At 50.4% G+C, this 14790-nt stretch overlaps 1 protein-coding gene and 1 pseudogene across 1 annotated transcript in view; one reads left to right on the top strand and one right to left on the bottom strand.

Moving 5' to 3' along the window:
* NEURL1B (neuralized E3 ubiquitin protein ligase 1B) overlaps positions 1 to 14790 on the bottom strand; it is a 43348-nt gene that overhangs the window by 13694 nt on the left and 14864 nt on the right. Inside the window, exon 2 of the mRNA XM_030829922.2 lies at positions 10808 to 11353. Within this exon, the coding sequence (XP_030685782.1) occupies positions 10808 to 11353 (546 nt within the window). The remainder of the gene's footprint in view (positions 1 to 10807; positions 11354 to 14790) is intronic.
* On the top strand, positions 477 to 3394 carry LOC132597118 (protein CDV3 homolog pseudogene; annotated as a pseudogene).

Here is a 14790-nt window from a genome sequence, read left to right as displayed (position 1 = left end):
CGTGTCCTGGAGGCAGAAGTGACAGGACACGCTGACGGAATGATTGCCGGGGGAGGAAAAGAGGAGTCCAGCATGACCCCGGAGGTTCCGGCTGAGGCACCACGTGGGTGGTACCATCCACAGACAACAGGGATGGCTGTGTGAACGTGTTCCATGTGGGAAGCCTCTCGGACGCCAGAAGGAGATGTGAGTAGGAGGAGGGAACTCTGGAGTTCAGGGGAGGTGTCAGGGCTGGGAATATGGATTCGGGAGCCAACAGCTTGGAGATGGGACTCAAGGCCCAGCGACAGGCTCATGTCATCTGGAGAAAGAGGGTAGATGAGAGAAATGGCCTTGCCTCATTTGTTTGTTAAATTCTACAGTTGTTTAGGCACTTTTCTACGTGCATGTTGTAGTATATGATTTAAAAGTAAGAAGGAGGGCTTCCCTGGTGGCGCAGTGGTTAAGAATCCACCTGCTCCCTCCCTCCCCAACCCCCTTCCCCTCCTATCTGGGCCTGCGTGCGCGCGTCCTCCTCCTTCACGCGCCGCCGCTAGCCTAGCACTCTCGCTGGAACCTCTGGCCCGAACGTTCCCTTTGCCCTCCGGCTGCGGAGCGGGCGGGATCCTGCACCGCCGTCGCTGCAGCCCGGGCGGGCGGGGCGGCGACAGCGGCACGCGAGCCCGGAGGAGGGCCGTACCACCATTCGCCAGCACGCGGGGGGAGCCGCTCGCCCCGCCGCAAACGCCTCGGCGACCCCGCGGGGCTGAGGCGTCGCCGCGCCTGGGAGCTTGAGCGCCGAGCCGGCCTCGACCCCGAGCTCGGAGCCCCGCGGGCAGCGCCCGCCGCCGGCCCCACCCATCCGGGCCGAGGAGGCCGCGACCATGGCTGAGATGGAGGAGCGGAGCCTGGACAACTTCTTCGCCAAGAGAGACAAGAAGAAGAAGAAGGAGCGGAGCAACCGGGCGGCAAGCGCCGCGGGTTCGGCGGGCGTCGCCGGCGGGAGCAGCGGAGCCGCGGGCGCGGCGGGCGGTGGGGCGGGCGTGGGGACCCGGCCGGGCGACGGCGGGACCGCGGGCGCGGGGGCCACGGGCCCCGGGGCCGCCACCAAGGTTGTGACAAAGGATGAAGATGAGTGGAAAGAATTTGAGCAAAAAGAGGTTGATTACAGCGGCCTAAGAGTTCAAGCAATGCAAATAAGTGAAAAGGAAGAAGATGAAAATGAAAAAAGAGAAGATCCAGGTGATAACTGGGAAGAAGGCGGAGGAGGTGGTGGTGGTGTAGAAAAATCTTCAGGTCCCTGGAATAAAACAGCTCCGGTACAAGCACCTCCGGCTCCAGTAGTTGTTACAGAAACCCCAGAACCGACAATGACTAGTGGCGTGTATAGGCCTCCTGGGGCCAGGTTGACCACAACAAGGAAAGCACCCCAAGGACCACCAGAAATCTACAGTGATACACAGTTCCCATCCCTGCAGTCCACTGCCAAGCATGTAGAAAGCCGGAAATACTGAGCCTTCGTAAGGGTTGACTACCTCAGATTTGCTGCACTCATTGTGGACTTCATGTGGATCACAACTTCTGGATAAGAAGGTTACAGCTTTTAAGTGTCGATGTGAAACTTGAAACCAGCTCTACTGGATTCCTATCAGAAATCCTGCAGAAAGTCAGCCATCTTCTGGGTTCTGATCTGCTGTAAAAGATGAAGATTTAAGTGACCTTAATTAACCTGTCCTGTGCCCCATTCATAAGGAACACTCTGTAGTGGGTATTAGACTTCCTGGAACATGCCGCTCTCTAAAGAACTGATGTGTTCAGATAATCTGTGTAGGGCTGTGATTTATAATTTAAACTTTGAGTTGTATTCTGAGGTAACCACAAATTAAATTCAACCAAACTCGGGTCACCAAGTGGGAAAAGGGGTGTGGGGGGGGAATAATCTTATTTTTTTAGTAATTTTTTATTTGGGTAGTACTTTTTCTGTGTTCCATATTAAGGCTTTTTTTTTCTTTCTTTCTTTCTTTTTTTTTTTGCTTTGACTTGGAATAGTTCTTTGACAGAGCATATTGCTTGGCTAAGTAACCTGAAATATGCATTGGAATTGTGAAACGTCTCATGAATTTGCCAATCCCTAGAGCAGAACCAGATGGCCTTTGATACAAAGGGCAGTAGATGCAGGGGGCTCTACTTCAGGTGCTGCTAAAGCTTCCTCTAATCAGGTCTAAGTTGTATAGTAAACTTGTGGAAAGAGTATATTTTCTGCCCAGGCCAAGGGAGTCACAGATGTGTCCTTATAAATTCAAAGCAGTGAGAGCAGAACCTCAACCTAAAACCCACTGAAGTTTCATGGATCTTGCATGATCTCTGACAAGAATTCCAGATGCACTTGTGCCCAAACGTTTAACGTATTAGACGCAGTGATTGTCTCAGCCTAGCTCTGTCATCAACCTCCTGGTGTGTCTTTTTACGTTGTTCATTTGGAGAGTCAGGGGCGAAAGACAGGTGATGTAGCACTTCTGTTTTTAATGATTACAGCTTAAACTATCCAGTAATTTTTAGTCCTGGAAAAGGACATCAGGACGCTACCCAGGATTACTGAAAAGTCTTTCCATCTAATGAGATAGTCTGGTAATTTCCTAGTTTTGTATCTTCGGTTCAATAGAAATATTTCAAAGTGGCATGTGACCACTTGATGCAGAGTCTGGATTTCTCTGTAATAAAATCCCTTTGCCAAATGTAGGAGTTGCAGACTTGCTACTGGCAAGAGTGAAGCAAATGGGTGAGTAAAACTATCCTGATGTGGGAGCATTTTCCTCTAGGAGTTCAGTCTTGATAAGTGTCAGTGCAGGAATCGCACTCCTAGGAGTGTTACAGAGTCATCTGCTGTCAGATGCGAACCATATCTGGGCAATAATGTTGGCATTATTTGAAGTGGCAGGCAGGATGCCTACGTTCTGGTGTACTTGGGTGAGTAGCTGAGCCAGCCAAGGAGAGGTTGGATGAGTGAGAAACAAAGGATTCTTGGTTAATCTGAAGACTTCATTTGAGAACCAAAAATCTTTTAACAAATAACCTCTTGGACCTTGAGCCACATATTTCCCCTAAAAAGTATGCATTTTTTCCAGCAAAATTTCGTTGGGGGTTATGTTATTGAGGAATGAACTGAGACGAATATGTGGAAATGTTACTTAATGGCATAGAAATCTGAAGACCTGCAGGAGATTTAAAATTCCAACCCTTCTTATAACTTTTTAAAAGATTGTGAAATTATCAAAATGCACATGAATCAAGTTTTAATATGCTGTATGATGGGTGGATGAGGCTGTCCATTGTACCATTTCTTTCTTTGAATTCTCAGGCATGGTTTGGCAGTGCAAAAACTCTGTAACATTAACAAATTCAATAAAAAGTAAATATGTAAAAAAAAAAAAAAAAAAAAAAAAGAATCCACCTGCCAATGCAGGGAACACGGATTCGAGCCCTGGTCTGGGAAGATCCCACGTGCCCCGGAGCAACTAAGCCCACGTGCCACAACTACTGAGCCTGTGCTCTAGAGCCCGTGAGCCACAACTACTGAGCCCACGTGCCACAACTACTGAAGCCTGCGTTCCTAGAGCCCGTGCTCTGCCACAAGAGAAGCCACCCAATGAGAAGCCCGCGCACCGCAACAAAGAGTAGCCCCCGCTCGCCGCAACTAGAGAAAGCTGGTGCGCAGCAACGAAGACCCAACACAGCCAAAAATAAATAAATAAAATAAATAAATTAAAAAAAAATAATTTAAAAAATATTTAAAAAAAATTTCACTGGGTTGAGCTGAAGAGGGAAATGGGAGGGGGTGGTATAGACAACACCTTTGAGAAAGTTTCTCTCTGAAGGAGAGCAGAGAAATGGTAGTAGCCTGTGGAAGAGATTGTCAAGGGCAGTTTCTTTTAAAGATGGGAGCTACCAGAACCCTTGTATGTGCTCATAGGGATGATTCTGTGGAGAGGGAAAGACAGGCTGGAGAAAGGGACAAATGACAGGAGAATGCCCCTGAACAGGCAGAGGGGACAGGAGCAGAGCTCCTTCTACCATGGCCGCAAGAGGGCAGGCAGAAAGGCAGGGGTGTTGGGATCGAGAAGAGAAGGTGAGGATGTTGGGCACTGAGCCCGGGCTTTTCCAGATGCCTCCCTGCTGCCAATCAGAGAAGATTGGACCAGGGCAGACAGACCTCAGCTGGTCCCTGGCCAGTGCGGTTTGTGACCTCAGCTTCCTTCTGCAATTTGGGGAGTTTCACACCTGCCTCACAGGCCCATGGGGAGGACGAATGGCAGCGCTGTGGAAGGAATAACCACGGGCCTGGTGTCATGCCCGGCACAGAGTGGGCCTTTAGGGGCCCCTAGTAGGACGTGGCCACAGACTGGAGCTCTCACTCCTGACTGGGAAAGGATAAGCCTTCGGGGTACCCTACCAGGCAAATGCCTTACTGTGGGGCTGGGAGCTGGGTGCTGATCTGGGCTGTTTGTAAAGAAAACATTAACTGCAAAAGCCGATTACCCTCTGCTGCTCCCCAGTGGGGCTCCAGATGAAGCCAGCTGAAGCCGCTCCTCCCTGCCTGATGTGGGTGCTCACAGGTCCCAGGCCAAGGCACCTCTCGGGTCCTGGACCAAAGCCCCTTGCCCACCACAGCCACTGATCAGCTGGGTGACCTCAGGCAAATCCCTGCCCCTCTCTGGGCCTCTGTTTCCTTATCTGCAGCACGGAGAGATGCACTCAGACCTGCAGGCTCTGATTTCGATCTACAACTTCAAGTCTTTATCAAGCAGTTTGTTCATAACACTGGTGAACAGACACTGACTCTAGAACCACCAGCTGTTAGGTGACCCTGGCCAAGTTATCCATCCATGCTGGGTCTGCCGATGGGGATGACAGGGTTCTTGTGAGGACCAGAAGACATCACCCAGGTACAGCCCTCAGCGTGGTGTCTGGCACAGAGTAGGTCCAATAAATTAACGAAAGGGCTCAAGGCTTTCAGGGGGGGTTAATGACTCCCTTACGAGGCCTTTGGAGAGCCACTGTTGCTGGCTATCAGGCACCCAATCCCTGCTTCTTCTGATCTCAGCACCCAACTATTCTTTTGAGGGAACTCCCCCTGCCCCATTTCCACTCATTGCCTTGAGGAGGGAGTCTTAACTTGGCCAGTCACTCTATCCCATCCCTCTAGCCATGGAGATCAACGAGGTTAGATCTTGAGATTTTAGCTAGACCTTGTGGGAAAGCAGCTCTCCTGCTAGTTCGTGGGACATGGGACTGGAGCTGCTGGTGGCCTTGCCCCCAACCCAGAGGGACAGCCTGGTGGAGGATGACACCAACAAAGACTACAGCTGAGCAAGAAATAAAGGCAGGCCAATATTCTGGGTGCTATTTCTTGGGCCTCTGCATCAAGCCAGTCTAACAGGGAGCTGTTCCCTGGAATTTTCAGTCACAGAAGACATTAATTCCCCATGCACCCCCCACCCTTTTTTTTTTTTTTTTTTTTGCTTGAGTGAGATTGAACTGGTTTCTGTCACTTGCAACCAAAGGTTTCTGACAGCATAGCCTGCAATGCCATGGCCTTGGGCTGGCATTCCATGTTCAGTCTGACCAGCCTTCTACTGCTCGACAGAGGAAGGATAATGAGGCCATGACACTGACCACTAGTGAGCTGCCTGGAAGAGGGACAGGGCTGCCTCAGGACAGCATGGGGCCTGCATTCCAGAGCTCTGGAAAAGGGCTTCCTTGGAGAAAAAGGAGCCAGGAGAGGTGTGCATGACCCGGCTGAACCTTCTTCTCTTGGGTCCAAGAACTACTAAAATCAGCAGAAAGTAACTTGGAGCATCCAGAGAAATCAAGGCTCTCAGGATGGACCACTCCAGGCCCCAGTAAGCTCATCCTGGTCGATGCCCCTGAGAACAGTAAACTAGCAGCCACAGGGCAGCCCTGTGGGAGAATGTATCAAGCAATGCAGTTTGCATGGGGGCAACCCAGGTGTCCATCAAAGCGGGAAGCCATTAGAGAACAAGGAAGCAGAGAAACAGATACGGATAAATCTTAAAATGGGGCAAATGAAAAAAGAAAAATAGAATAAAATCCTTAGCACAATACCATCTACCTATGCATACAAAACAGCTCTACATTTTTTTTTTTTTTTGTGGTACGCGGGCCTCTCACTGTTGTGGCCTCTCCCATTGCGGAGCACAGGCTCCGGACGCGCAGGCTCAGCGGCCATGGCTCACGGGCCCAGCCGCTCCGTGGCATGTGGGATCCTCCCGGACCGGGGCACGAACCCGCGTCCCCTGCATCGGCAGGCGGACTGTCAACCACTGCGCCACCAGGGAAGCCCTCTACATATTTTTAAAAGATACACACGCCCAAGGGCTGCCAAACATCAGAGTGACGCTTATCTGGGCAGGGGAAGGCGCGAATGGGAGCGGGGATCGGAGATGAAGCAGAAGAGTCAAAACAAGAGAAGGGGCTTGTGTGATGATACCATGCCCTGAACTGAGAGGTCTGAAGAGCTCAGCCTGGTACCAGGCAGGGAGGAGGGACAGGCACCCATGCAAAGAGGATCATTGTGATCACAATCCGGGCTGCACCCTGGGGTCACCCGAGGAGCCCTTAAGAAATCTGAATGCCTGGGAGCCACAACCCCCCACCACCACCTCCCTGAGGTTCTGATCTAATCGGTCTGGGTGCAACCCGGGAAGTGGGGTTTTCAGAGCCCCCCAGGTGACCTCAATGTACAGCCAAGGCTGAGAACCACTGAACTAAAGGTTCTAATCCTGGCTCTGCCACTCACAAGCAAGTCACTTCCCTTCTCCAAGCCCTGGATTCTTTATCTAAAAGGGGCTAAGTCGTCCTATCTTGAGGAAAGACTGAATGTCACAAGAGGGGGGACCTGAGGGTCTGGCCACAGAGAAGCAGCGCTCTCTGCTGCAGCCGGACCCCCCTGCAGGAGGAATGCTGGGCTGAAAGCACAATTTCATCAGGTAAGAGAAATAGGCAAGGCCTACGAATCTCTTTTTGCTTCTGAGACTTAATTTTGGCTCAAGTTCCAGGGCAAATACAGTGCACCCCTGTCCCACCAGACGGGGAGGACACTTCCCAGATGAGGGTTGCCAGATAAAATATAGGATGCCATGTTACATTTGAATTTCAGATAAACAACAAATTCTTCTCTACCCAATATTCTGTAATAACCTATATGGGAAAAGAATCTGAAAAAGAATGGATATATGTATAAATGAATCACTTTGCCTTACGCCTGAAACTAACACAACATTGTAAATCAACTATACTCCAATATAAAATCAAAATTAAAAAAAGAAAACAAATTCTTTTATAACGATGTCACAACTATTGCATGGGGTATACTTGTACTAAAGAGATTATTCATCATTTTTCTGAAATTCAAATGTAACCGGGCATCCTAAACTTGACAACCTTCCCCAGATGCTGCTTTAGCTTGGTGTTGAGGGTCTATCCAGTGTGGTCTGAGAGAGGTGAGGGAGGGATGAGGGGTCCCTATTCTGAAGTTTCACAGCTGAGACTCTCTAAGGGAACTATGTTACCCCCTTGTTCCTACTGAGGAAAAGGAAGCCAGAGGAATTTGCATGACACTAACATCAGTTGCTTTTTATTTATCCACTTGGTACTGTGGACACCACCCTCAGAAGCCCAGTTCTTCCAGCAACTGGGAGGGAGGGACCCCCTTTATGGTGGGATTTCTTTGATTCTCATGTTGTGCCGGCAACAGCAGAGTATCTATTACCCAGGCTCAAACCGTACAAAATCATGACTGTTTCGCTTTCTTCTTATTTTTATTATAACTTTTTTTTTTCTGATTATAAATCATTGTTGATAACTTGGGGGGAAAAAAAGAAGAAAAACACCCATATCCCCTTTACCCCGATGCAATCAATGTCAATTTCCTCTTTCCCTGGGAAGGAAACATTTATTGAGCCTTGATCACATGTCAGTAACCTCTCCATTATCTCATATAACCTTTAGAAAGAAAAATAACTTTATTGCCCTTTCTGATTATAAAAGGTTTTTTACATATATATTAAAAAAGATAACTCATAGAGGTAATAAAGAAAGAAGTGGAATTCACCTATGATCCCATCACGGAGAGATAGCATTCCTTCTAATCTCATTTCCCCATCTGCATGTAATTGTGAACATTGCCCCGTGGCACCTGTGCTAGCTGCTCCCTGTCAACCAGCTCACTGCAGGCACTACTGGCAGATAAGGAAACTGAGGCTCGTGCCTGCCACCTGCCACTGATGTTCCAGTGGGCCCTCTCCTTCCCTCCAAGGGGCGTGGGATGCTGGAGGGGCTCAATAAAGGCTTGTTAAATGAACAAATGAACAGGGGCAAGAGTCCGTGACTCCTCACAGGCTTGTTCAGTCTCATGAAGTCATCAGAGGCTGCTTCCGATTTGTATTTTTTTAAATCCTAATCTACTTGCGCTGATTATGGAGTGGCTGTGATTTCTCGGCTGTTACCCTGAGACATGGGCTATCTGAGGGAACAGGTAAATGAGGCCTGATTGTCCTCCTGCTCTATAGGAATAAACAGCTCCAAAAAAGAGTGACAGGAGATCTAGAGGAGGTTTTAGAAACCTACATTTCCTGGAGGTGAAATACCAAAATCTTCCATGGAAAAGAGTGTGGGGCAACACAGTGAAAATGCCCAAGTAAGGCCCCAGCTTGGAGGGTGGGTAGCTCTTCATAACCTGGTCTGCCTAAGCCTGGATTTCAGACATGTGCTTCAGCTCCCATGCAAACGGGCAGAGATTCTTGCTTCTTAGCTGTTATTTCTTGAGCGCCTTCTATGTGCCAGGTGCTGTGCTGCATCCCTTTCATACACCATCTCATGTTCCCCTGCCCAACAATCCCACGAGGTGGGTGCTATCGTGAACTCAATTTACAGATGAAGAAACTGAGGCACAGAGAGGGTTTGGTCACCTGGCTAAGCCCACATAGCTGGCAAGTGGAGAGCCAGGTGTGGAGTAGAGATCCGTGTGACTCCCAACCCTCTGCTCCTAACTGCTCAGAAATTCTGCTGCCTTTCTTCTCCTGGAGAGTTGGGGAGCCTGAACGTATACATCTCCCCTCCCTGCCCAATGGTGGTGTGGATGGTGGTAGGCAAGGAGCCCGGGGCCAGAGTTTTCCCTCAAGATGCAGGGCTGAAAGACCAGAAACAGCCCAAACGTTCAGATACACAAACTGTGGTGCATCCGTATCACGGAATACTACTGGACAATAAAAAAGGAACAAACTTCTGATACACCATCAACAGGGAAGAATCTCAAAGACCTTGTGCTGAGATTAAGAAGTCAGAAACAAAAGCACATACCGTATGATTCCATTCATGTAACGTTCAAGAAGAGGCACAATAATCTATAGTGAAAAATCGGAAGAGCGGCTGCCCCGGGAGAGAGGGGGGCTGCCTCAGAAGGGGCAGGCAGGAACTTTCTTGGCTTATGGACAGGTGTATAAATCTGTCAAAACTCAAACTTTAGATCTGTGCCTTCACTGCAGGTAAGTGACATATAGGGCTGTGTCCCCTGAGAAACTTGCTCTCCTTTTGCTCCCCCAGAAATGGAGGCTGGGTTGGCTCAGGTGCCACCTGTGACTTCAAGAGCTAAGGTTGCAAACAGAAAGCAGGTCCATGGTTGCCAGGCGCTGGGGGGAGGGGAGGATGGGGAGTGACAGCCCAATGGGTGTGGATTTCCCTTTGGAGTGATGAAAACATCTTGGAACTAAATACAGGTGATGGTTGCCAACTGAATGCCACCGAACTATACACTTTAAAATGGTACTTTTTTGTCATGTGACTTTTTTTTTTTTTTTTTTAAGCGGTACGCAGGCCTCTCAGTGCTGTGGCCTCTCCCGTTGCGGAGCACAGGCTCCGGACGTGCAGGCTCAGTGGCCATGGCTCACGGGCCCAGCCGCTCCACGGCATGTGGGATCTTCCCGGACCGGGGCACGAACCCGTGTCCCCTGCATCGGCAGGCGGACTCTCAACCACTGCGTCACCAGGGAAACCCTGTCATGTGACTTTTACCTAATTTTTAAAAAAGTTTAAAGAGAGAGAGAGAGAGAAATAAGGTCTTAAGAGCAGCAGACTTGTAGCCCCGTGAGTTCTCACCACCTCCTCTGTTACAGCCAGAGCCACACCTGCCTGCCTGCTTCCCCAGTGAGCCCCTTAACCGTGGGCCTTGATTCGATACATATTGCCGACTGCCTGGGCACTGTAAATACTAGAAGACTAGGCCATATGTTTGACTGCTGTACCAGTAAATGGATTGTGAGTGAATGAATGAGCAAATGAATAAACACGTGTGAGTGAGTGAATATATGAATGAGTGAATGAATGAGCGAGCAAAAGAACAAATACTTGCATGAATGAGTGTGCGAGCAAGTGAACAAGGGAGTGAAGGAATGAGCACAGGAATGAATGAAAGAATGAGTGAATGAGCACGGAACTGAACGAAGGAGCAGGTGAACGAACCTGGGCCTGACCATGGACTCTGGACCACACCCGTGTGGGTTCCAATCCTGGCTTTGCAATGCAAGTCACTTAACCACTGCGTGCCTCAGTTCTCTCATCAGTAAAACGGGGGTAGTAGGTTTTCGCCAGAAAGAAATGAGTTGAAATGTGTCAACTGCTTAGAAGACGCCTGGCAAAGTGAGCCCTCGGTATTCGTGAATGTTACAGAAACACACATTCATGCGCGCGGTGACCCGCTGCCTGGTCCAGGCGGCGCCGCCCTATCCCCCTGCCAGCGGGAGCCGCGACCTACCGAGGAGCTGCACCTCGTCGGTGATGCCGTAGACGTCGATGAGCGCCCAGAGAGGGCCGCTCACGGCCACACCGCAGTGGAAGAGCACGGGCTCGCCGTCGTTGACGCTGTAGAAGACACGGCCGTGGCGGTCCGCCCAGTAGGCCAGCACAGTGTCGCGCAGCGCCAGGTTCTCGGGCAGCGCCTTGGCCCAGTAACCGGGCCGCGTGACCAGGTCAGGACAGGCATACTTGGGGATGTCCTGGGCGCTCATGAGCGACGGGTCGTGCGCCGTGAAGCCGAAGCGCAGAGCCCCGCTCCAGCCCGGGCGCACGGCCACCAGGCGCAGCCGCACCTGCTCGTATAGCCGGATGGGCCGCTGCGTGAACGTGACTCCGTTGCAGAAGCTGTTGCGCCGCGTGGCCCGGCGCGAGTGGCCGTCCAGCCGCACGTTCTTGCCCTTGGCCTGTGCATGGAAACGCGGCGCTTCGCCCAGGACTGGGCGCCGCTCCGGGCCTGGGCCGCAGCAAGGCCGGGTGGCCAGGAGGCGCGCGGGCGGGCTCGAGTCTGCGGGAAGAGACAGGCAGGAGGGTTAGGCGCCCTCGCAAACTGTTAGGCCCCTCTGAAACTGTTCAGAGCTGTTTCACTCCCAGACAGGCCAACACCAATGAGCTGGTCACAAGAGCCAGGCTGGGGTCAACTGACTTCTCCATCCCCATCAAATCCCTCCACATCTAGAGGCTTCCTCCAAAAGCCGCTTGTGGGCTGCAAAGTCCCTCTAAAGGGAACAGCGGCCTTGGATTCTTGGGGAGTAGTGGGGAGTCTTTGGTTGCTTTTCTCTGTGTAATTTTTATTAAAAAGCAAGGCAATTTGGGCGCACTCTTGGGATCCCCAGTGCATCCTGGAATCTCAGCTCTCTGGCACCTCCCGGCTGTGGATATGCCGGAGATCCTATCACTTCTCTAGCCTGTTTCCCTGCCTGTAAAATGGGGACATTGCTTAACTCACACAGCTGCTAAATGAACATGTGGAGGGAGTTCCTAGAATACTGCCTGGCACAGAGCATGTGGTTAATAAGCAACTAATAACATGATTATAATACCAAGGTTCCAAAGGACACCCAAGCCAGGATTCTGATTTCCCTTCCCCTTTACCCACAGAAGAGGAAGGCATTCTTTATAAGCAAGGCTGGCTTTTCTAGAACATACACCTTTCATAATTCATTTCTAGGGGAATTTTGCCCCAAAGGACCTGGAGAATCTTGGGATAGTCTCCTTTCAAAGGATCTGGACACCGGCCACAAACCCAGGTGGTCCCATCTGGAGGTGGGGGCATCATCCTTCCCACCTTTCCTCCTCCATCCCTGGTTACTTACTATGCATTTCCTCATTTAATCCTTATAATAACCATATGAGGGAAGGACTACCATTATCCCCTTCATGCAGATGAAGACATGGTGTTTCAGAGAGGTTGATTTATTTGCCTGAAGTCACACAGCTGGCTTCACTAAAGGCAGAGCTTCAATTGAAGCCATGTTTGTGTGACCTCCGTCCTGCCTTTTTACCTTATTCTCTCTGCTGTTGAGGAATCAACACAGGATGGATAGAAGGTCTGGGCTATAGACCCCTGACGTAGGAGAGGGATGCAGAGGCCACCTGTTGATTCCTTGTACCCCTAGGCAGGCCTGCTAGGCATTGAACTGGTGGAGGAGGGCTGCAGGCAAAATGCTCACTCCATTATTCATCCATCCATCCATCCTTCCATCCATCCATCCATCCATCCATCTACCCATCCATCCATCCACCCATCCATCCACCCACCCGTCCATCCATCCATCCATCCATCCATCCATCCATCCATCCATCCATCTACCCATCCATCCATCCATCCATCCATCCATCCACCCACCCATCCATCCATCTATCCATACATCCTTCTAACTACGTATCCATCCATCCAACCATCCATCCATGCATGCACCCATCCATCCATCTTTTCTGCAGATGCATCTGCTGGTGTGAAGCACTGAGGGAGCACAGGTGATGATACAATCCTGCCCTTGTGGAGAGCTGAGTCTCTCCGTGGAAGAGAAGACACACAGATGAATAGACATGAACATTAGGGACCGATAATAACAATAGAGACCCCATTAGGCATTGGCACTGGGGGGCTATTAGGCCCAGAAGAGACCCCAGACTCAGCCAGGGGCCGGAGGGCAGGGGGTTATGTCCACAGAGCCAGGTCTTAAGGGAGTCTACATTCCAGGCAGAGGGAACACTAGGGGCAGAGGTGGGGGAAGCTGGACTTGGAGGGGAGGGTAAGTACTACGGTAGGTGTGACAGAGGGTATCTGAGGTTGGGCAGCCACTGCTTTGCAGGGGTGAGGGGTGAGGGTGCCATCGCATCATAGGGACCAGCCAGGAAGGCCCTGAACGCCAGCCTGGGAGGCTCAGAGCGCACACCACGGGGAGAGGGAGCCACTAGGGGCCTCCAGTGGAGCGGGCCGGCACTGCCTGTTAGGGAGGGCCCCTAAGGCAGAGAGGAGGGTGGACACAGAGCCAGGCTGTGGGCCATCTCCGGAACCACAAAGATAAGAGTAAGGGACCACTGGACAGCAATTCCGGCAGGACAAAAATCAGACGCGTGGGGGAAATACTGCCCGGGTGTAAACCATCCGAAGAGGCCGCCCAGGACAGCAGAGGCTGCGTTCTCCACGCACGCTGTGGCCTTGTACCAGCCACCCAACCCTGGGCGGCAGTCTCCTCCTGTGTCTAACAGACCGGATTCTCTCCAAGGTCCCCGCCGCTGGCAACCTCTCCAGGAAACATTAAATAGGACTAGAGATCAAAAGCACCAAAGACCACAAACCACCGTTATCTGATGATTTTTATCTCAGCTCCCATCACTGTTGTTTTTCCAACCTTACCTCTCAATCAGAGGCTTTCTTTACAAAACTGGCTTGGGAACCCTAAGCGGCTGCTCCTTCAGAGTGGCCTGGCGATTTCAATGGATGCTGGGGGGTGGCGAGATACTGCTTTGTTACTACAAGGGGATGTTTCCTGCTAAACCAGCTATATGTTAGGATAAAAGGCAGCCAAGTAACAGCGAAGTTTACATATTTGTTTAATTTTGATTATGTGATCCAACTTCCTTCAGGGAATGAGGGATAAACACTACTTTTCCCTCCTCTGAGGCCAGAGTCCTGATGTGAGATAAAGAAAACCAGAGTGAAAAAGTCTCTAAGAGGATGTGTTATTTACACAAATTGAAAATGCTCAAAATGAAAGAACAAAAAGCAATCTGCAAATTGTACGCCAGCGTCTGCTTTTAGCTCAGCTCAGGGAAAGCAGCCTCTACATGAAACAGAAAACTGTGGCCACGGACCCCACGGGCCTCGGAGAACATCCTAGTTCAGGGACGTCAATGGAAAACCTGAACTTTGTCATTTAAATTACAGCAATAAACACTACAGCCATATTAGAGAAAGTTTGGGAAGAAGGAGAAAATTTCCCCTCTTCTCCCCACATTCATACCTTAACTCACGTTGCATTTTTCATGTTGGCCTTTATCCTGCCTGGCCCTTATCCACGGAAGAACCACTGGCTGTGCCCTCACTAGGCACCATGTCCTGGGCCGTATGTCTTTGATACAAGTGATACAAGGTTGCAGTTAATTCTTAATACAAATCCTCACCCACAGGATTACTGTCTATTTTCCAGGAAAAAAAAGCTTCCTGCGGCTGCAAGGAGATATGAACCCAGCTCTGTGTGACCCCAAACCAGCGCTCTTTCCTCCTGCCCCGACTTTCCTCCATAAGGAGCACAGAAGGACTAAGCACTAAGTAGTACTGAGTACCTTTTCTAACTTCCTTGCCAGAAGTACACATTTAATTTTGGCTCCTGCCTTTTCTTTCCTAACTCAACATTATATAAAAAGCATCTTTCCCACATGGCTCCCAAGCGTTCACTGTTCTGTTTCACCACTGCAGAATATTCCACCGAGAGC

The sequence above is a fragment of the Globicephala melas genome, chromosome 3, assembly GCF_963455315.2.
Source record: "Globicephala melas chromosome 3, mGloMel1.2, whole genome shotgun sequence".
NCBI lineage: Eukaryota > Metazoa > Chordata > Mammalia > Artiodactyla > Delphinidae > Globicephala > Globicephala melas.
The sequence above is the reverse complement of the archived record's forward strand: the minus strand, read 5'-3'. Positions and strand labels throughout refer to the sequence as shown.